Here is a 22,870-nt window from a genome sequence, read left to right as displayed (position 1 = left end):
AGGTTTCACTTGGTGCCATGTAAAAATAAATAAGCCAAAACAAATGTACAAAAACAAATCTGTTTTGAAGTTTTTGTGTTCGATGACGAGTATAAAGGAAATGGTGAGAAACCATGGAAAAAAGACATCTACTTTTATAGGAACTTTAAGTAGAAGAATTCTGATTCTCAGATAGATTACATAAACTCTTATGTCCTTTGCAGTTATTACTTGAAACAACCTGGCCTTTGCTTTGCTTCCATGTGTGCAGAATTTCCATGAGAGACAAGCTCTTGGCTTGGGAGGACACCTTGGGCAGGAGGAGGCAGCAGGTGAAGGGGGAGAGGGCTCTCTCGAGGGAGAGGAGACCAGGAAATAAAAGTGGGCTCTGGTAAGTTCCTTGGGGTGCCTATATTTTTTATGGATGCAAAACCTGAGATATTTTGATTGATTTGATTCCACTTCCTGTCTATTTTCTGGTTTTCTTTCATTTTGAAATGAAAAAATGAAAATGAAAATGAAAATGAAAATGAAAAGAAAAGAAATATAGTAAAATAAATAAAATAAAATAAAATAAAATAAAATAAAATAAAATAAAATAAAATAAAATAAAATAAAATAAAATAAAATAAAATAAAATAAAATAAAGTAAAGTAAAGTAAAGTAAAGTAAAATAAAATAAAAGTAAAGTAAAATAAAATAAAATAAAATAAAATAAAATAAAATAAAATAAAATAAAATAAAATAAAATAAAATAAAATAAAATAAAATAAAATAAAATAAAATAAAACAAAATAATGGTTTTCCTGCAAGTCTGTAGTAGAGGAAGGAGAACAATCCAACCCCTGGAGGGGCTGCAGAAGGGGGCTGCCCTCCCCACGGCGAGGTGGGGAGACCTGGAGCCATTTAATGGCAGTAACGGGCACTGGGTAAGAGAAGCTGGATGAGGAGTGAAGTGCTGTGCAGTGCTGCTCTGGCTGACACACAAATTGGGCGCATGGTCTGGGGAGGATTTGGGGTTCATTTTCATTTGCGGATCTATTCCCATGGCTCAGCAATACTTAGCTCCTCCTGGAAAAGCGATGCCCAGAGCCTGCGGTTTCTTATGCTCGACGTAATTCTTATTTATTTTTTGTTTCTTAAAAAACCAGTGGAAGGTTTGGAGCAGAAAATGTATTATGTGAATACAATGTCTTGTAAAAGGCAGCTGCGTAACCCTCTAGATACTATTATAATGCTATTGCTGCAGATAACAAATAATATTAGCTGGAAATGGTTTCTAGCTGTTAGGCAAAATGATTATATTGTCAAATGTGATGAACGAGGGAAGTGCAGAAGGCTTTAGCATCCTATCTTTGCAGTTATTTTCCATAATGATATTCCGAACGCTGCTTGCAAGCCTCTCTGCCCTGCCTGCTGCAATCCTTCCCCTGAATGCAGGTGCCCGGGTGACTGCAAGGAGCCTTTGGAGCTGACCCAGGTCTCTGCTTCCCCTTGAGCATCCTCCGGCACTGGGCTCTGCTCAGGAAAAACCTTTCTGTGTTCCACAAAGTGCTGGCTGCTCAGCGATAGCCCTTTGAGGATGAGCCCCAGCAGCTCTGCAGCGTGCAGGGGGGGACCGAAGGCCAGGCAATGCCTTTATCTTGGCTATTTCCCCAGCTAAAGGCATGCGCTGGGTGCAGCTCCTGCAGATGGACCCTGAGAAGGACACAAGGGGGACACATGGGAGGTTTATTCTGATAAAACAAACTTCTGAGAAGTGAGAGGTGGTATTTATTTTATTTTATTTTACTTTACTTTACTTTACTTTACTTTTATTTTATTTTATTTTATTTTATTTTATTTTATTTTATTTTATTTTATTTTATTTTATTTTATTTTATTTTATTTTATTTTATTTTATTTTATTTTATTTTATTTTATTTTATTTTATTTTATTTTACTTTACTTTTATTTTATTTTACTTTACTTTACTTTACTTTTCTTTATTTTATTTTATTTTATTCTATTCTATTTTATTTTATTTTAATTTTATTTTATTCTATTCTATTTTATTTTAATTTTATTTTATTCTATTCTATTTTATTTTAATTTTATTTTATTTTATTTTTTCACCCCAGTTGTGGTCTCAGAGGAGGAGCGGTGCTGCTGGTGGGTCTCAGCGGCTCACCCCTCCAGCTGTAGTGTTTTTTTTCTCCAGCACCAGGCCGGTTTCCCACTGTGCTTTGTGACAATGAGCCATCACCCAAGACCCCACAGAATTATTATGGCAGCTGGCAGCATCCTACTCAGTAGCAATGGGGGAAACCAAATGCATCTTTTCTCCAGGGCTTAATTTTTCTTTTCCCATTGACCAGCCAAGGAGAGAGCGCAGCACTCCCCATTACCTCGCAGACCGTGCTCGGTCATCCTTTGGATTTCAATCGGTTTTGGACCCTTTTCTAGCACCCCAATCCCCAGCAGCACCTGACAGAAGGTGCCGGGAGGTGGTGGGAGATGTGGGACTGGCTTCTGGGTATATCGGCAGGGGAATGCTGGCAGCATTACGCAGAGATAAGCTCTGTGTCTGATGACGGAGCAGCCAATACGGGGTGATTACATCAATTTTTTAATGATCATCCTTGAAGAATTTTAAAACACAGAGAGCGGGCTGGGAGAAGAGTCGTGGGAATGGTTACAAGTTCGGAAAATATAGATTGCAGTGAGAGCCTCCAGGCACTTATTTCACAAGGAAGAGTTTGATCATCTCGTACGTGAATTTACGTGGCCAACAGGGAGCTGGTGCCAGACAAAAAAAAAAAAAAAAAAAAAATATATCTTATGACTGGAAATGAGTAACGTCGAAGTAAGGCTTAGGCTTTTAACATTAAGAGTAATGAAAACAAAGAGAGCGTTTAACTGGGTGCTGCGAAGGGTTCCTCGCCGCCGTGCACTTTGTTAGGAGGGGATTTCAACAAAACTCTGCTGCAGGCAGGCAGAAGTGATGGAGCTCTGTGCTGCGAGGAAACGTCAGCCATCCCAGCCCCGGGGCCACAGACTGCGCACGCTGGGACCACGGAAAACTTGTTTTTACGATTCGTGAAGCCCACGGTAAAGCAGTCCAATCCTGGAAGTCTTAAAAATGGATTTGAGACCTCCTGGTCCCAGGAAAGCTCTTCAGGCACCTGAGCTTCCTCTCCACAAGATCCCCGGTGGAGACAAAGAATTCCCCACCTCTTTTTTAATACGTGCACGGATCTCTCCTATCTCGTGAGCAGGGCACCAAGGCTCAGCCCCCCCGTTTCCCTCGGGGAACATCCCTGCTCCATCTCCTGCTGCTGCACGTTAGGGACTCAGTTCAGAGGGAACAATAAAAAACACCTTAAAAAAAAAAAAACATCTTCTGACTAACCCAACTGCTGTGCTTAGATGAATTATTTCTTAACTTTCTTCTGATTAAGCCCCAGGCTACGTGTATGTTTTGGTGGTGGGCAGCACCAGCGGCTGAGCTGCTCCGCATGCACCAAACACAGTGGCCGCATCCTGCACCTGGCAGGGTCTTCTCCTCTCCAGCCCTCTTCTCGGGGCAGGGCAGGAGTGTCACGGGGAGAAGACCTTTGAAAAGACCCCTCTAGTCTTGCCTGGGCAACCAAAGCAATGGGTTGAGCCTGGGTCAAATCAGTCTTGAGCTCAGCATCTTAATGGAAGAGTGAGTGAGGAGACAGCCCAAGTCTTCCCCAAATCTCTGTTGGAGACCCCAATATATCTGCGAGCTTTGAAAGGGTCTGTTAAACAGACGCCGTAGGAAAGGCATGTATTTCAGCGTGTTAATCTTGGGAAAAGTCAGGCATGGCTTGGAAGGTCAGAGGCTCATTTGTACCAGACTGTCTGCCTGCTCTGGAGAAAAAAAAAAAAAAAATATGAATTAAATTCCAGATAAACATACACACTCACTGATACTTAATAACATCTCTGCCTTAAATCTGAGGTCCATTGTGCTATATTGGCTGTTGCTCCACATTAGCTTTCACAGTACAGGAACCTGTGAATCAGGCTGCTTGATAAAAGAGGCAGTCGATAGCGCTGGGCTGCGTGCAGACACCGCTTCCTTGAGCTGTGTTTGAAATTTCTCTTTAACTTTTCCCCCAGTTCTGCAGTCCCGTAAAGCAATTTTCCTGTTTTCTCACTTAGGAATAACATCCCAGGGTCACCTCTGCCATGTGTTGGGAAAATAACAGCTACCACCTCTGGAACTCGTAAATGGAGGAATTTAATTAACAAATTCTCCGCGGTGCAATGTGGAGGGGGAAGTGTAAAGAAATGCGGTGCCACTCCAGTTCAGCTTTATTTAGCGCATCAGTGATTTAGTCACTGAAGGATATAAACCAAACAGAAATTGCAAATATTGCATGCAAGTGTATTAAAAACTTCACATAAATAGGCTGAAATACATTAACATAGGATATACCACAGTTCAGGGGACCCAAACAAACTCTAAAGGTGATGATATATTAATTAACCAGTGGAATGAAACAGAAACTAGCATGAGGCTTCTGCAGAGCTGTAAATTTTATGCAAATAATTTAATTTTTTTTAGACAGGGAAGACGTTTTCGGAAAGATACGCTTTCTGACCGCAGATTTTACTTCCTTGTTCCGCAAGGTGTAGATGATGGGGTTTAGCAAGGGGGTCAAAATGCAGAAGACAATGTTGCTCATGACATGGACATCAACAGGGATGTCTGCCCTGTAGGAGACGTACGCCACGGCGATGGAGGAGTAGTAAATGCCCACCACGAGCAGGTGGGAGGTGCACGTTGAAAAAGCCTTTGCTCGTCCTTCTTTGGAGCTGATTTTTAATACGGAGAGGATGATATGGACGTAGGAGAGGGCGACGAGCAACAGAGGGACGACCGACACCATCATAGCGATGGAGAACCCCAAGAAATTCTGGAAATCAGCCCTGAAGTTGGGGCACGCGGCTTGAACGACTGCCAGGTGGTCACAGAAGCAGTGTCGAACCCTGGTTGCCTCCCTGAAGGCCAGCCGAGAGGTCTGTGCGATGACGGGCACGGGTATCAGCAGCGCGGTTATCCAGGCGCCCGCCGCCAGCGCGGCGTTTGCTCTCCTCGTCATCCTGGCCGCGTAGCGCAGCGGGTTGCAGATGGCTTCGTAGCGGTCGTAAGCCATAACGACCAGGATCAGCGCCTCCGTTACCGCCAGCCCATGGAAGCTGTACATCTGCAGAAAGCAGCCCCGAAACGAGATGGTTTTAGCGTTGGCCAGGAACATGGCCAGCATCTTGGGAATGGTGGTGGTTGTGAAGAGCACGTCGAGCACGGAGAGGTTAACCAGGAAAAAGTACATGGGTTTGTGGAGCGTGCGGTCGACCACCACCACGGTGATGATTATGGCATTGCCGACCAGGATCAGCAGGTAGAAGAGCAAGAAGACAAAGAAAAGGGGGGTCTGGAAATCCTGGAGAGCTGGGAAACCCACCAGGAAAAAGTCTTTAGTGGAAGCGTTGCTGCTGCAGCTCTCCATGGCGGGGCTGGACAAAGCATCTGCAAGGACGAAGAGGATGCAAGGAAACGGGGATTGGTAACGCATCACATTTCTCTGAGGATCTTCGAGAGGTTCTGCAAGGAGAACACACACTGGGGAAATCACACAGAGCTGAGCACGTCGCGGCACACAGCTCAGCCCCTCTGGTCTCTCGCCAGCAATTAAGGTGATTTGAATTATACGTTGATGATGATGATCACGTCCGAGTCAGTAGAAGACATGCTCTCCAGCTCAGGACACGAAGGGCAGGACTCGTCTCACCCAGCTGTGGGTGGTCTCCATCTGCACTGCTCCTCTGGGGTCCCTTTCTGGTCCATGGGGGACGTTTTGGGGACGTGGCTCCTCCGCCCCATTCTGTGCTGAGGAGGAGATGAGCCCCGTTACAAAAAAGCCCATTTTTCTCCCCTAAGGGAATTCAGGGACTTATTTATGGAGCAGTAAAGCATCTGCCTCTCTTTTGCTAGGATGCTACAAGGTTTGCTACTGCAAGTCATCCTCATCACCGCTCTTCATGCCTCTGATACCCCTGGTTGTCTACTTGCAGCTCATCACGTTCCTCACAGTCATTGCAGCACGCAGTTCCTTTCTGCTGCTGTTGCTGAAATTCACATAAAAACGCAGAATTTCTTTTGACTTCCAATTTGTTCTGTTGGGACATAAAAACAAGGGCATTTTCAAAACTTTCTTTTTTTTTTTTGGCTGATCTAGGTCAGCATCATGTCTTTTACTATAGTAAGAAATGCTTTAGAGATTCAATAAGTTCAACGACACTCATAAAAAACTAGGAACAAGTATCAGTCAGTGCCTTCATCTCAGATGGCCTGGCCCACGCTATGTGACAGCTTTCAGCCCTTACATATCTTTATTTTACATAGTATAGCCCTGCAATTGCGTTATTTAAATAAGCTTGTGACACTTCCTGGGTTTTTCCAGGAAAGGCCAGAAGGTGCGTGCCACAGTTTTCCATTTATTTCACAGGTCTCTCTTGTGGGCTTGTAAGGTTTCTGAGTTACAAGGACATTTTTCCTCTCAACTGAAATACTTCCTTGGTTGCTCATAAAGATTTAATGCAGATTAAAAAGGACTATCCTGCCCTATGAAATATGTTTGTTTGCTGTGGCAAAATAAAACACCATTTTGGAAACTTCTATCATCTTCTGCTCGAGCCACAAAACTGCTCCTTCACTTTCATAGGCACAAATTCCTGTAGAATGTATCTATTTTATCTAATACCAGGAAAATCAAAACCAAAATAATGTTCAGAAAAAAACAAACAACCCCCACACATTAAAAAACACCCTTGTTTTCATTAGGTTTATACTAAAAAAAAAAAAAAGAAAAAGAAGGACAAATGAAGCTTAATTAAGTTTTTGTGCCTTTTTTTGATTTCTTTATCCCGATTTAAGAGAAGGAAAATTGGAAATGTTTGTTGCTTAGCCTCAAGTAGTTGAGAGTGATGGCTGGTCTCATGCAATTTCCTAACATTATTAAATCTCTGGTAATTTTCAGATAGTTTTACCTTTCACCCAGAAAGTCATCTCCATAACCATATAGAAGAGATCCATTTAATATTACAAATAAATAGATTTTCTACCCCATTGAGATTTAAATACAATTGATATTTTGCTTACTCTTTCCTCTCATCTAATCTACCCTTCTCCATTTCTCCTTCTCATTATTTTTTTCCAAACTGGTAAGCTCTGAGGATATAATTTGTACAAACAATGCTGTGCTATAAAAAAAAGCTACATAATATATTGCATTGAATTAAAATTGCCAGCATGTAATGTCCTTAAAATTAGCATTGATTTGAAGTTGTTTTCAGACACTGTAGATCAAATTCCCATTCTTCCGAGCCTGTTGACATATATTACAATCATATTTTTCCATCCTGGGCTCCACGAGAAAAAAGTAAATCAACACGAAACACTTCATTAGGCTGAAAAAAAAAATATTATCACGTTAACAGAATAACATCAGCGATAACTCACTTGCAGTTTGAAGCTATAACAAGGTCTGCCCCTTCCTTAATGTCATCCTCAGTGACAAGTGACAAACCCCACAATAAATCCGCTGGCACCGGGCGCGCTGCCCTGCTCCCAGCCCTCTCCCCAGCGATGCTCTGGGGGCTGTTTTCTTGCCTATATTCTCCTGGTGGCCTCGATTTGCCACGTTTCTTCTCCTAACAGACCTGGCTCTCCATGCTTATTCTGCTGATAGCCCCCTGAACAGATCTGAATCCCCCTGCTGCTCGCCGCACTTTGCAGCGGTCGGGAATTACGCACGACAGATTGGTGTAATTTGGTGTAATCCGGAGGAACGGCGGATCTGTGCAATTTAGTGTAATCCGGAGCAGCAAGGCAGGAGGTTTTGCCACCCAAAGTTCATGGCGTGGCGAAGGTGGGCTGTTGGGCTGTTGGGCTTGGGGCATGAACCCCCGAGGGAAACAGCCTTTCCTGACCAGCTCTGGTTCAGCGCCAGCCCTTTCGATGGCATCGTCATGCTACGGAAGGCATGGAACTGGGACATCTCCCTCTCCCCCCTGCACAACCCCGGTGCCACCACTGCAGGTCAGCCCCTGGTTCCTAATTCCCCTTGGCAGGAGCCCAATTTGTTGCAGATGGGTCTGTTGGCCACCTCCTGGCCTTTTTCTCTGCGCTGACCGTGCAGGGAGCCTACAGACACCACCTGCCTACACAAGGGTCCCTAACCATCCCTAAGGGAAAGCTGTTGGGTGGCAATCTGAAAGGGGTAAATCCTTCCCGTCCTGTGTAAATAGGCTCTGAGGCTCTAAGGTGCCTGCAGTGCAGGATTCATCCTTGGGTGACATGCAGAAAAATAAAGATTTGATTTCATTTTTATCTTGAATAATGCACCCACCTGCACCCCAGGAGCATATCGAGACACTCCACAGAAAAACAAACCATGCCCATCTGCACGCCTCAGGCCCATCTGTTCATCCCAATTGCGGTCATGTCTTTAATACAAAAGAAGAGCTGGAGGGGTCTGCTGGTGGAGGGGTCTGGTGGGGTTTCCTCCAGGCCATTTTGCCCAGGATGCTCCCTGGGAGGAGAAGACAAGCCAGAATGCAGGTTTGGGACCGATTCCTTGGGTCCAGCACCCTGGATCTGATCCCTTGGAGGGGGGCAGATTGGGGCAGCAGAGCATCCCTGGGGGCTTGGCAAGTGCCTGACCCTGCTGGGAGCCTGCTGGCACAAGGAGGACCCCCAGTTGGGTTTGGTTTGTGCAGCCGAGGTGGGACTGGTGCCAGGCTGAGCCAGCTGGCCTCAAACAGAACCTCTGAAATAAGCTTTTTCTGTAACGGGTGGGTTGCATGCGTCTTTGTATCGTAAGTGTGTTTTCAGGATTATCTCGCCCCGTGCCATTCTCCACTTGTGTCATGGATAGAAACGGGGACGTGCGCACTACAGGTGTCACACCTTCTCCACCCCATTTCTGGTGGTGTCACGCCTTCTCCATCCCATTTCTGGGGCTGTTATCCTGCCGCCCACCTCCTGCTCCAGGGCCCGGCCACATTTCCAAGCAGGCAAACCCACAGAACTGTGGCTGCCTGAGTTTAGACTACGGATAAGAAAAGTCTCCCTTCCATTTAGTCATCTGGGAGTTTAGTCCCAATACTCCTCTAGGAAAACAGGTAACCAGATGCCTCTTGCAGGGCACAGGGAGGAACTCAGTACTGGTTATAAATCATTCAAGCTGTGATCTTGTCTTGTCAGCTATGATTTAAGTTTTAATTACAAATAGCTTCAGATATACCCACAATATAAGATCCTAGGGCTATCTAAGCTCTGTTCTTTCTCAACAAATCAGTGAAAAAGCGTGTTACAGGACAACGATCCCTTCTCCAGGCTGGCAGTTTTACTGAACTGCCCAATTCTGGGAAGCACCCACGCAGTCAGGGCTAAGAGCTGCTGCAGATTTGGATGCTGTATGGTCTTGAGCATGCCAATATCTGGTGGTATCAGACTTCTGCTCCCAGGACCATGGTGCTGTCACCGCCGTGGAGTGGTTGTCCCAGGTGGGGTTGCCGTGGCAGGGGGAGGACAAGGAGCTTGCATCCTCCATCCCAAATGCGTATACCCTCAGCAGAGCTTGATCACACCTGGCCAGCTGTGGGGTGGGCACGCACCCTATGCTGGGGCATCAGGAGCCAACCAGGCTTCCCAAATGAGACCACGGATCCCCTTGAGGGCCAGGTCCTTCCACCTGAGAGCTTCCGCCCTTCCTGGCTGGGACCCCGTGCTGGGATGGTGAAAGAGCCAAACCCCACACTGGTTCAGCTCAGTTCATTGCTTACAGCCCTTAAGGCTTTTCTTTTCATCGACTTTTCTCCTCCCTCCTTCCCCTTGCCCTCAGAGGTGCCCACGCTACCACCACCCGTGGCCATGCTCTGCTCTTCCAGCTCCTGAACTGCTTCTCCTCCAGGCTCTGTGAGTCCCACTGGGTTCCTGTGGGTTCCTGCAAACAGGACAGGTAGCCACTCTGCTCATTTCCACACGTTTCCTAAATTACAACTTCTGGAGCAATTTCCCACTTGAATCTCTGATCCCATCTGAACAGATGTGGGGCCTCTGATAGCAGAGCTCCTCAGCGCCCTTGTTAAAAATACTCCCATAAGCATTCAGGGAAAGTTGCACTTCCAAACATGTTTGTTTTGAAGCTCTAATTCTTACGCTTGGGTGGCAATGCCAATGAAAACAGCACAAATTGGTCTCTTCGCGGTAGCAGCTCCTGGGGGCTTTATTGATGTTTTCCATCATAATTAATACCCAGGGCTGGTGTAATCAGGGCTTGCATGACCCGCGCTGGGGTGCACTGAAGCCTCAGGGTACCCAAGCCTCAGACTGCAGGGGGGCTGGTGAGCCAGAGGGTGCCTGGGGATGCTCTGGGGGTCACAAGTGGCTTAAACGCTGAAATTTGGTGGCTTTGCAGCCCTGCCGTGCTAAGAAGCTCGGGGCAACTAGGTCTATGGAGACAGGGCTCCACTTTGGGCTACACTTCAAGCGCAGCATGAAGACAAGAGGTCTCAGCTCTGGGTTTGAGCCTAGAGCTGTGGGAACGTGGTTTTTCCATAGGTTGGCTGTCACCCAAACCCACATAATGCACATTTTGGCAAATGGCTGAATTTCACATGCAAAACAACCCACAGGTGTATAGAATCATCATAGAGTCATGGAATGGCTTGGGTTGGAAGGGGCCTGAAAGACCATTGTAGTGGGTCCAACCACCTAATTCCAACTCCATGCCATGGGCGGGGATGCCACCCACTAGATCAGGTTGGTCAATGCCCCATCCAACCTGGCCTTGAACACCTCCAGGGATGGGGCATCCACAGCTTCTCTGGGCAACCTGTGCCAGGGCCTCACCACCCTCTGAGTGAAGGATTTCCTCCTAATGTCTAGTCTAAATCTATCTTCTTTTAGTTTAAGACCATTTCCCCTTGTTTTATCATTATCTACCCAAGTAAAGAGTCCCTCTCCATTCTTCTTATAAGACCACTTTAAGTACTGAAAGGCCACGATGAGGTCTCCCCTGAGCCTTCTTTTCTCCAGGTTGAACACCCTCAGCTCTCTCAGTCTTCACAGGAGAGGTGCTCCAGCCCCTTGGTCATCCACATGGCCTCCTCTGGACCCACTCTCACAGCCCCACACCCTTCTTGTGCTGGGGGCCTCAGGCCTGGACGCAGGACTCCAAGTGGAGCCTCAGGAGGGCAAAGCAGAGGGGCACAATCCCCTCCCTCCCCTCCTGCCACCCCTCTGGTGATGCAGCCCAGGACGCAGTTGCCCTTCTGGGCTGCAGGCGCACACTGCCGGCTCACGTCGAGCTTTTCGTCCCCCAGAACCCCCAAGTCCTTCTCTGCAGGGCTGCTCTCAGTGAGTTTCTCTCCCAGTCTGTGCTCGTGTCTGGGATTGGCCTGACCCAGGTGCAGAACCTTGCACTCGGACTTGAACCTCATGAGGTTCACGTGGGCCCACAAGTGTAGCACCTTGCACTTGGCCTTGTTGAACCTCATGAGGTTCACGTGGGCCCACTTCTCCAGCCTGTCCAGGTCCCTCTGGATGGCATCCCTTCCTTCTGGTGTATTGACCACACTGCTCAGCTTGGTGTCATCTGCAAACTTCTGAGGGTGCACTCGATCCCGTCATCTATGTCAACAATAAAGGTATTAAACAGCACCGGTCCCAGGACAGACCCCTGAGGTACACCTCTCGTCACTGGCCTCCACCTGGACATGGAGCCATCGACCACCACTCTCTGGGTGAGACCTTCAAGCCAACTCCTTATCCACTGAATGGTCCACCCACCGAATCCAAATCTCTCCAATTTGAAGACCAGGATGTCATGTGGAACCGTGTCAAAGGCCTTACAGAAGTCCAAGTAGATGACATCGGTCAGTCTTCCCTTGTTAACTGATGCAGTCACTCCATCACAGAAGGCCACCAGGTCAGTCAGGCATGATTTACCCTGGGTGAAGCCATGCTGGCTGTCCTGGATCATCTGTTTGTCTTGCATGTGCCTTGACATTGCTTCCAGAAGGACCTGTTCCATGACGTTCCCAGGCACAGAGGTGAGGCTCACCAGTCTGTAGTTCCCTGGCTCCTCCTTTCTATCCTTTTTAAAAATGGGAGTGATGTTTCCCTTCTTCCAGTCACTGGGGACTTCACCTGACTGCCAGGACTTTTCAAATATGATGGAGATCAGCTTGGCAACTCCATCAGCCAGTTCCCTCAGGACCCTGGGATGCATGGTGTCAGGCCCCATAGCCCTGTAGTTGTTAATTCGCATCAGGAGGTCCCAAACTTGCTCTTCACTTACAGTGGGAGGGACTCTGCTCCCCCAGCCCTCGCCTAGAGTTTCGGGGACTCAAGAGACATGGGAAGCCTGACCACCAGTGAAGACCAAGGCAAAGAAGTTGTTAAGTACCTCTGCCTTCTCCACATCTATTGTTACCAGTTCTCCATCTTCATTTGTCAGAGGCAATACACTCTCCTTAGTCTTTCTTTTGCGGCCAATGTACCTGGAGAAAACCTTCTTGTTGTTCTTTGCATCCCTCGCCAAGTTTAGCTCTGTCAGTACCTTGGCTTTCCTGATCCCTTCCCTGCACATCAGGGCAACATTTCTGTACTTTTGCCAGGGCACATGGCCCTGTTTCCACCGTCTGCATTTCCTTCTTTTGCCTAAGTTTGACCAGCAGGTCCTTGTTCAGCCGTGCCAGTTTCCTACCTTCCCTGCTTGATTTATTTCACATGGGAATAGAGAGCTCCTGCACTCTGAGAAAAATATCCCTAAAGAGTTGCCAGCTCCGATCAGACCCTCTGTCCCTAAGGACTGTGTCCCATGGGATCGCGTACACTCTTTCTTTGAAGTTGGCTCTTCTGAATTTCAGAGTGCTTGAAATCCCCCAGGAGGATGAGAGCCCGTGAGCACGATGCTTCTTGTAGCTGGAGCAAGAAGGCCTCATCTGCAGGCTCCCTTTTTTGTTGGGTGCCTGTAGTAGACACCAACCACAAAATGTCCTTTGTTGGTCTTTAATTTTTACCCACAGGCTCTCATCCTGCTCGTGGCTGTTTCTCAGAGGGAATTCTTCACAACCTATCCATTTCTTAATGTAGAGGGCAACATCTCCGCCCTTCCGTCCCTGCCTGTCTCTCCTGTAAAGCTTGCAGCCCTCTGTTCCAGTGCTCCGGCTGTGTGATTTGTCCCACCATGTTTCCGTGATAGTCATTAGATCATAGTTTTCTAATTGCTTCCAACTCCTCTTGCTTGTTTCCCATGCTGCGTGCGTCGGTATAGAGGCCTTTCACCTTTTTAGAGGAGTCCTTCCTAATTCCTATGGGACAATTCACAGGTGTTTCCCTGCTGTTTCCTCAAGTATTGGCATTCAGTGGTTCTTTTGAGTCACTTAGAGGCACAACCCCTTCCCCTGCTGCATCTAGTTTAAAGCTCTGCTAATTAGTCCGGCCAGCTTGCTGTCCCAAACCCTCTTGCCCTACTTGTTCATGTGCTTCCCACCCCGTGTCAGCATGCCTGGAGTCTCAAAAGCCTGCCCGAGATCACAGAACCCAAAACCCCGAGCATGGCACCGGCTGCACAACCAGGCATTCACGTACACCACCTCCTCCTCGGGTCCCAGTCTCCAACTGGGAGGCTTGAGGAGAACACTGGTCGTGCTCCTGATCCCTTCAGCATCTTTCCAGGGGACATAGTCCCCTTGGTTTTTCCAAGTCTCCTTGTCATGGCCTCAGCTGTCCCTACATGAAAGAGCAGGAACGGGTGATAGTCCTTTGGCTTGACCAAGCTCGGCAGCCTCTTCGAGATGTCACGAGCAGGAGATTTGCATTTCAGCAAAGTGGCCACAGGTGGATGGAAAAGATCAGCTCTGCAGCCTTGGGAAGCCATCCCAGAGCCACTTCTTGTTTTCCTGTGTCAGAGAGACTGCTGTGCCCTGCGGGTGCCCCAGGCTAGCACAATGAGTACATTTAATTCTACTTCTGACTTGCTGGAAACACCTTCCTTTTCACATATAGGCCAGGTTTAGAGAGAAGAGATGGGGTTTGAGTGCCAGCTCTGCATCCACCTCGGCTTCATCCCTGCTCAGGCTGGGAGGGATCTTATATGGGAGCGAGCAGTGCTTTTGGAATAACAAACTCAACCTGCCCCATTTTATTAAGAGTCCCCTGACCACACCACAGGCTTCAAACATCAGAATTTCTGGGCAGGGAAATGCTCGTTTCTCTTCACGCACATCAAATGCCGGTCAGCTACTCAATTCCCCCCCAAGCATGCACAATCGATTCCTAATAAAGCAGCTAAATAAGGGGAGATTAATAAAAGGATATGCTGTGAACAAGGTGACTGACACGGCTAATAAGCTGCAGACCTAAACAGTGTTTGGATGCCACATGAATGCCTTTCCCTAAAGCACATGGATTCTGTGTAAATCTCTCATCTCAAGTTATTACAGGCAGAAGGGCAGAGGGGTGTCAGGGCAGGATGAGGACGAAGCCGTCCTCCCCACTGCAGGGCTGAGGCCAACAGAAAGCCGGGATGTGCCTGGGGCCAGCAGTGGGTCTGTGCCACGAGTGAGGGTGTAGTTCAGGTCCTGGAGCCCCCAGCCAGTGATAATGCTGTGGTTAGGTGGGCTTAAATAAGTGGAAAGTGCTATATGACGTCTGCATATGGGAGCAGGCTGTTACGGGGGGTGACGGGGGGTGCTCTGAGGGGTCCCACAGATGCTGGGCCCTCTGCTATGCCCGGAGGGACCCCATGGCCAGCCTGCACGGAAAACAGCCTTCAGCCACCCACCTGCATTGCCACGACACCAAAACCCAGAGCAGAGCCAGCACAGTGCAGCTCTGTAGGCTGCAGACCTGCTTGGGACCTTGTTAAACTGGGCGCTTGTGGGGTGGGACACGGTGGGGACCCCGCTCAAGGTGCAGCGCTCACTTGGTGCCCAGCTCTGCCCAGCTGTTGGGTCGCTCTTTTTGCCTAGCTTAGGTTTTCAGGTGAATTCTTTTTTTTTTTTTTAATTATTATTATTTCCTCCCTTTGCCCAGGGGTGGGCACAGAGACGAAATTAGTCCGGGGGTGCTCCGGAGAGCTGCGGCCGGAGGATGCTCGGGCTCAGGGCCCTGGGACTTGGCCGGCTGCTCGCAGCGCAAGGAGCTTCCCCCTTCCCTGCTCTAACACTGCCACCTCGCTGCGCAGCCGGACACGGCTCCCAGCGCCCCCAGCACCGCTCCTCTTTGCTCGCAGTGGAGGAGGTTGTCTGTCCATCCATCCTTCCATCCATCTGTCCATCCATCCGTCCTGAGCTGCAGTGGTGGCCCCTAGCTGACTGCTCCATCACCGCTCCTTGCGTTCCCACCGGCTTTCCAGCAGGCGAACAGCCCCCAGCGACTTATTTCTGGGGGGATGCACAGCCCAAGGGACTGGCAAATCCCTCACCTCAGGTGGTGCTCAGGTGGATTTACGATTTACTTTGGGCTGCGACTCCATTTTATACCCTCTTAATGCTCCCTGGTGCAGTGCTAGGAGACAAGAAAGGACGTGGGAAGGAGCTGGGGACGAAGTCATCACAGCCATGCCTGGGGAATGCACCTGGAGGTGGAAAACTCCACGTGGCTGGGTGAATCCCAGCCCTACCATGAGATGTGGGCAGGTCAGGGCTCTGCAAACCCCATGTTTAACGCCTACGTTCATACCGTGACTCTGGGGACACCCAAAAAGGTGCCAGGAGATGCTGCAAAGCGAAAAGAGGAGGTGGCGCTTCATGTGGCATCCCTTCCCTCCACAAAACTCCTTCCTGTGGGGTACTGCGAGTGCAGAAAAGCTGGCATACGTTCAAGGAAGGACTTGGGAGAGAAATTCTGGAGGGTTTCTAAACATCTGAAGCCGCTCCTAACCCTGGGGAGCACTGAGATGTCTCCTGGGTTGTCCTCCCAGGGCTGCTGTGGGGCCACCTCATGGGCAAGGCAGGCTGCTGGCCCTCTGGATGGGGGTGCCCCTTCTTCAATTCCTCCTGAAGCCTTTGAGAAATCCTGTCAAAAAGGTCAAATTCCCTACTTTGAGGCTGTCCCCTGTCTTGCTGCTGAGGCAGGAGCATTCGGGGGACACTCGGCGGCTGGCTGAGCATCGCAGTGACACCATCCCCTCTCATCCCAGTGACACTGCTCCTTCTCAGCTTGCCCTGGCAGGGCTCCCTCCAAAACGAGCCTCAGCCAATTTTACAATATTGAGGTTATCTAGGCACCCCCTAACCTCCTCCTACACCGCTTTAAGGCTCTGCGCACCCCCCTTCATCGCGGGTGTCTGCCTTGCTCGCAGCTGCGGCGACCTTTCGCTGAGCAGTGATGTGCACAAACTTTTGTCAGCCCAGGCTGGCAGTGCCACCACGGAGCAGCCGAGATGTCCCTGCTGTGCCTCCGGCCTCCCATGCACCGCTCCAGTGCCCGTCCTCACTGGCTGCATCTCCCCCAGGTGCTCACACTGCCCTTCGGTAGCCCCTCTGCTCTGTGTTTCCTTCCTTCCTTGAGACCAAGGAGCCACAGCACCCTCCCTTCCCTCCCATCCCTTCAGCTGAAAATCCCCCGTTTCTGTAAGCTCCAGCTTCCCATAAAAGCTTCCTCCACCTGGTCCCACACGGCAGCATTCATTTTCCTCTCCCGTCTCCTCCAGGCTTGCAGCCAAACTCCCCCCCGTGGTCTGAATCTCCAAACGAACCCACCCCCGTGGTGGTAGAGAAAGCATCATGCTCCTCTCTCGCTCCAGTCCTTCCCAGAAAAGTTATTCCTTCTTTAAAATTAATATTCTACTTACGCAGGCAGCTGTGTGCCTCTGGTGGGGCTGCGCTCAGGCTTCCGGCTCATCCTATTTCTCAGCACCCTTCTTGCATGATCATGCAGGTGGGCTCAGTGGCCCAGCACCACCTGCAGTCCACTTTTCTACCCCTCTAGGGCTAAACCTGCCCCTGCGTGGCCCTGGGCCCTTGTCTGGTCCCTCCCTGCCTGCTGCCTCTGCTCCTCGCTCGGAGCTGGTGGTGGAAGCCAGCGAGCCTCCCTGCAGGGACCTGCTCCTCACGTCCCCACCAGCCACCTCCCTGCCCACACCTCTGCCAGGACAGAGCACACCCAGGACCATTTTTGTTCTTGTTGGGTTCTGCAGGTGGTGAAATGGTAAAAAAACAAACAAACAAAAAAAAACACCTTTAACCTGCAGCATCCAGCTTTGGGGAAACCCTGCTTGGGGTCCTGGAGAGGCTCCACCTTCCCGTGTCCTTGCAGCATCGCTCTCCCATGTCAGCCACCTCTGTGGCATCGCGGAGAGCAAAATCCCTGAGCTCTTTTTGTCACCTGAGGGTTTTCGTATCTCATTTACTTCTAGGGCTGCTTGGTCACACAGAGTTTCAGCCGAAATTCTCCCAAATGGACTTTTCTGTTGTAATGTCAAAGTTATTTTTAAATCACCTTGCCCAAGCAGCGCGCCTCTCCTTGCTGGCCCCCACAGCCTCGCTGTCCTTCCCAGTGACTTCTCCTTTACAGAAACCAACCAAAATTATTTCTCACCCCTTTAGGTTTGGCTGCGTCTGGGCTCTGTGGGATTACATTTCAATTGTGAGGTGATAGCAAGCATCTTCAAAAAGAAAATAGGGTGGAAAAGTGTGAGGATAGTGGTGCAAATGAAAAAAATGCAGTGGTTTATCAGAGCTATCATAATATTTGGGTGCACAGCAATTTATTTAGCCTGCTCTAGTAAAGACAAAATGTATTATTATTCAGATAACTCTGAGGGCTGATAAAGGAACAGCCTGGAGGGTTTCTGTATAAATCCCTGTGAAGTCTCACTTCAATAACAGCTGCAAATTACAAACGCTTCCAAGAAGCAGGAAGCCTTTCAATTATTAAGCACCCAGCAGTGCCCACATTGGGCTCGGCTGCGCAGTCTGGCTCGGTGACTAATTACTTTTCAGTAATATCCTCCTTCTTAGGAGAAACTCCCCCCCCTCCGCAAAGTGTTGCTGTTGGCGTTCAGGTCATTAGAAGCAATTAAGACTAATTCTGAGCCCGCAGGGACGGGAAGGGTTTAGGGAATGGCATGCAAGGGCAGGACCTCTCCCCATGAGGTCTGGAGAAAGCTGCCCCTGGCCGGCATGGGCAGGGAGCTGTTCCCATAGATCACTGCCCTGCTCCCACTGCTGTTGGCGAGCATCTCCTTGCAGCCTCCGTGGAAAATCTAGAGCCTGCGTGGACAGTGAGGGGGACCTATGGGCATTGCCAAGCACCTTCTGCACCTGGGAGCTATGCTGAAAGGGTGGAGAGCGAAAGCGCTCACCCAGCTGACATCCTCCATGAAGAAAGACCTTGTTTTCCACCACGCTCAGGCTTGCGTGGTGCATTTCGTAAAAGAAAAGAAAATAGAAAAGCAGATGTTTCTCAGCACTCTGTGCGTATTTGGGCTTTAGCTCCTTGCCTCTACATCTTGACCTCAGGTCTCCTAATTAACGCCTCGCACTCAGACGTGGCGAGGGGTGGAAATCTGGACCGGATGGTGGAGCACCATGACTTGCAACCTGTTTTCCTAGCTGAATTACAAGGGTGCTCAGTGCTGTGGCCTCTGCCCATAAATCACAGCCTCTCTGGCGCTGCGTCCCCGAGGAGCGAGGCGCATAATAGACTTGAAACTCTTGGAGGAGCAAACCTTGTGCAATTATGCAGCAACACAAATGCTCTCGGCTCAGCAGCCACTGAGCGCCGCGTTAATCCCCAGCTGGATTATTCCTTCTGCGTTATTCATAAAAACATTCTTCTATTTTGAAAGACTTTCCAAGACCGAAGGCATGTCACACATTGCAGGCAGAGCTGCTCCGAAGCAGTGACAAAGCAGAGGTTACACCCAGTGGATGGTTCTCAAAAACAGCATGGGGGAAAGTTTCACTTTTCCCTTTCTCTTGCTTTCCTCTTTTCCCAGTGCAGGATTTCTCTCTGCCCCTTCACAGCTATTCCTGTGGATGTTGAAACCTCCTCTGTCACAATTTGTTCCCTTGTGTGTCTCTGTAGCACCGATCATTCATGAGAGTCCAAATTTCAGTTGAATATAAGCCTTGAGATTTCCCTCCTCTGCTCCCATGGAAGAATTTCAGGATGAATGCAATCGGCAGGATAATGAGAATATTTCTCCTTGCACTTGCACAGCCCACAAGATTCCTCTTTAGGACAGAAAGGAAAGTCCCTTGGTCGAGGGACAGGAACCACGAGTTCAGCCTCTGTTTTTCCTTTAGGTCCTTGCCTTGCTGAGCTTGGAGGGTGCTGCAGGGGCAGGACGGGGACGGGGAGCTGCCCTCGGGAGGATGCTGGCCATGCAGGCTGGATCTCAGCCCGGCAAACAGTCCCTGCAGCATTCAAAATAGTTCTTTGGGAGTTTGGCTGGCTCTCTAAGAGATGTCAGCAAAGCCCAGAGGTAAAGTCCCAGCCCTAAAATCCAGATGGTTTTTTCCTAACCCCAAGTGTGGAAAAGGACCAGCCTCCTCCCCACCAGAAGAACTGAATCCCATTGCCAGTGTGGGAAATCTTGCTCCTTTGTATCTTGGGCCCGGAGCAGAGTCAGAGCAACCGGCAGAGCCAGGCAGCTGCAGGCGTACCCTTGTGGCTGCTTCCAGGCTGTGAGCCCTTTGGAAAAGCCCAATTTCTTCATCTGTGGGCATTTGTAATCTCAGAGGCATGACATTTTACAGCCTCTTTGCACAAGATAAGTACTGCTATCGCTTGCTGCTCACCGGTTTAGTTGTTCCGAGGAATCACCCCTCCACCACATCCTCCAGAGAGTTTAACACCATTGAACTGAGCGTAATGAGACCTTTTATTTCCTTTTCTTCAAACATTTCACGTAGCCTATACCGGTCTTATTCGACATGGATTTCCTAGCGCTTGGCTTGCGGGAGGATTTATCCTTTTCGCTTCCATGCCGTGCCCTCACGGCCTGCAAAGCGACGTGTGCCCGGCTTTCTGGAGGCAGAAGGCATGAAGCTGAGCGAGCTGCAGGAAGGCTCCCGGTCGGAGAGCGGCAGCAGCGGGCAGGAGATGGCCCCGTGCTGCAGCCGCAGGGCTGGCGCACCTGCAGGGATGCTCCAGCTTCGAGGCGCCCAGGGGCTTTTTTTTTTTTCCAGCATCCCCCCCCTGCACAGCACCATGTGAATTTGCAGCCCGAGGTGTGAGAAGTGATCTGCAGCCAAGAGTACAGGCTCAGAGGAGCATCTCAGTGAAGCTGCATTTTTATTTCTGATTGCAACGGTGGGCGTCCTGCAAGCAGGAGCGCGCAGAAGTGTACCATAACCTTACCTCCCCTGTTGCTCGATTCCTCCCCTCCTTTCTCACACAGGGGACCATGCAACATGCGGAGGGGTGCAGGATCAGACCCTGAGGGTTTGCAGCCAGCGGTGTTTATTCCCTTAGAGCCAAAAGCCCCTTTGGCTCCCCAGAGCTCAGCGCTCTGCCGGGGGCTGCTTGCGCCCCGTAAGGGCACCATGCTGGGGACACGATGCGCGTCTCCCGCCGGGGGTGTCCCAGCAAACGGCCATGCTCTGGGGCGCAGAGCAAAACTTGCTGCGGCTCACGCCAGCTAAAGCGAGGTGCTGAGCAAGAGGAATCAATAGATGGTGCTCTTCTTTTGTGCAACGCTGCAGCACGGGGCTGCAGGCAGGGGTATGCACCTCCGGGCATGGGGCTGAGACCCCCGTGCTGATTTGGGTGCCTGCCCCTCGCTGCTTCACAGCTGAGCCTCCTCTCCCCTCCCATCCTGGAGCTCCGGCCCCAAATTAACCACATTTTGTAGGTCCTGGGGGGGCTGCCTGTGCCCTCTGCAAAGCTTCTCTGGAAAGATAGGACTTATGCAGCTGTGAAATATTAATACTTTTTTTTTTTTTTTTTTTTTAAGATCTAATAACTCCTTCCTGAGAGATCGCAGAGCCCATGAGAGCTGATAAAGTTTATTTTCTCTGCAGTGCATTATCTGCCTGATGCAGCCCTGCCTGGGAGGACAGCTCAGGGTCACTTGGGCGAGGAGCATTTCTGAACGCACCAGTTCGGCTGTCTCCTACTGAGCAAAATGTATCTCTGCTGATAGGGCTAATGAGGCGGGCGTTTAATTATTATTTAATGAGCTTGTGCCCGGACAGCAGATAATCTCTGCTTTGGAAACATCAAGTCACTGTGCCCGTTGCACCCCGTTTCCAGTCTGTGACCCCAGCAGGAACTGCCAGGGGGAAAATGTGGTTGTGGATCTCCTGGCTGCTGCTAAACCACAGCCCTGGGTAGGGAAAAATCCCCGTTGGAGTTTCCACCTCTTGCCTCTGGGACCTTGCTGAAGGGGCCATGGGCATCCAGCATAGCCAGGGAGGGCAGCTGGTGCAGCATTTTGGGCAAGCAGCAGGAGAAGGGCCGGGCTCAGACATCCAGGGCTGTGAAATCATCTGAAACACAGGTTTTTGGGGGTCTGAGATAACTTGTCCGGTGTAAAGCTCCGCCACCCATGCAGTGCCTGATGCAGCAATTCAATCTCAAGGTGCACGCAGATGACTTTTATGAGGACTGTAAGGTGAACATGAAAAAGTGCGTGCAGGATTAAGGCGCGCAATCCACTGAGAGCAGAAGCTCGTGGTGTTTTATGGCATTTAATCCTGAAAACGTCATCTCTGGAGACCATGGGTTATCAAGCAAAGCAGTACGACACCTTCGAAATTAATAGCCCAGACCCAGCATCTCTCAGCAGCCTTGCTTTGCCTTCTTCATCCCATCTGAAGCTCCAAGAAGCCGAAAGCTGCAGCAGGGCTGCCAAACCAGGGCTCCCCTGGACCAACGCATCTCCAATCCTCGGAGGATTTGCCATCGTGTCTCTGCGCCAGGGCCAGCTCCATCCCCAGCCCAGAGCGATGGCCGAGGTGCTGCAGAGGGAGCAAACCCCGCAGTCACACCAAGGAGAGAGGATCCCCAATGCCCCCTCGCAGCCGTCCCCATCCCAGAACCCAAAACACGCAAAGCCACCGGGACAAATCCCCTTTTCCTCTTGGTACATTGAACTAGGGCTGCCTGTGCATTAATTCCTCGGTTCCTTATCTGAAAATGCAGATTAGTGCAAAAAACAGTGCCGAAAAGTAAATAGCACGGGGTTATACAAACTCCCGATCGCAAACCCCAGGACAGCACCACAGCTTCAAAGACAGAAACTGGAATAAGAAAATGGACGTAACAAAAAAGCCTGCTAAGGATGGGACCCTTGAGAAAAGGGGAAAAAAATAAAATAAAAAAAAAGCAAACCCAGCTTGTGCTGGGACCATGCACAGAGTCTGCAAAGCCCTGCATCAGCAAACCACATCGGCGGCTCTGTAATCGCTCGGATTGCAGCCTATGGGACGAAAGAAAAATAAAATCCTACCGAAAGAGACGATTGCAAAAGTTTGGGTTAAAATGTGCTCCGGCTTTTGACACGGAGCCCAAGCCCCACCTCCGCACACCCATCCCCACCTCCGGGCTGGGAAGTAAAAGCACCGAATGGCCGGGGCAGCTGCTGCCAGAGGAAAACTTTTGCTCCCAGCCCAGCAGGACGGGACGGGGACGGGGACGGGGCGAATCCTACAACTGTGAGTACGGCAGCAGTGGCCGGGCTCTCGCGTCTGCCCCGTGCTTCGCAGGTCGGTGGCGGCGAAGTTCCTCATGATGCTTTCTTCACTGCCTTCTTTTGCACGGCTCCTTGAACCTGCTTGGTTCCTGGGCTGGATTTCTCTAGTGGCATAAAAAAAAAAAAAAGTCTAAAGGGAAGAAAAGAAAAAAAAAAAA

General features: G+C 49.7%; 2 protein-coding genes across 3 annotated transcripts in view; one reads left to right on the top strand and one right to left on the bottom strand.

Annotated features, from left to right (window-relative positions):
- Positions 1 to 3,636: 3,636 nt before the first annotated feature.
- OR2AT4 (olfactory receptor family 2 subfamily AT member 4) lies at positions 3,637 to 22,464 on the bottom strand. Its single transcript, XM_080574412.1, has 3 exons — positions 22,352 to 22,464; positions 16,863 to 21,978; positions 3,637 to 7,461 (listed from the first exon to the last, which is right to left on the bottom strand). Exon 3 carries the CDS (start codon positions 5,565 to 5,567, stop codon positions 4,542 to 4,544), a length of 1,026 nt encoding a protein of 341 aa, XP_080430538.1. The 5' UTR covers positions 5,568 to 7,461; positions 16,863 to 21,978; positions 22,352 to 22,464; the 3' UTR covers positions 3,637 to 4,541.
- Positions 22,465 to 22,542: 78 nt separating this feature from the next.
- The window catches only part of SLCO2B1 (solute carrier organic anion transporter family member 2B1), a 52,639-nt gene continuing 52,311 nt past the window's right edge, over positions 22,543 to 22,870 (top strand). Inside the window, exon 1 of one of the 2 annotated variants that reach the window (XM_080574358.1) lies at positions 22,543 to 22,674. The gene's annotated coding sequence lies outside the window, so the exon portion shown is untranslated. Of the gene's footprint in view, positions 22,726 to 22,870 lie in introns of both variants that reach the window. The other variant, XM_080574359.1, reaches the window with a different exon arrangement.

Source organism: Anser brachyrhynchus, assembly GCF_964034855.1.
Source record: "Anser brachyrhynchus genome assembly, chromosome: 1".
NCBI lineage: Eukaryota > Metazoa > Chordata > Aves > Anseriformes > Anatidae > Anser > Anser brachyrhynchus.
Note: the sequence above shows the minus strand (reverse complement) of the source record. Positions and strands in the feature narration are given on the sequence as shown.

Coding starts and splice junctions, on each gene's coding strand:
- OR2AT4 (XM_080574412.1), bottom strand. CDS start 5,567: ATGCGTTACCAATCCCCGTTTCCTTGCATCCTCTTCGTCCTTGCAGAT.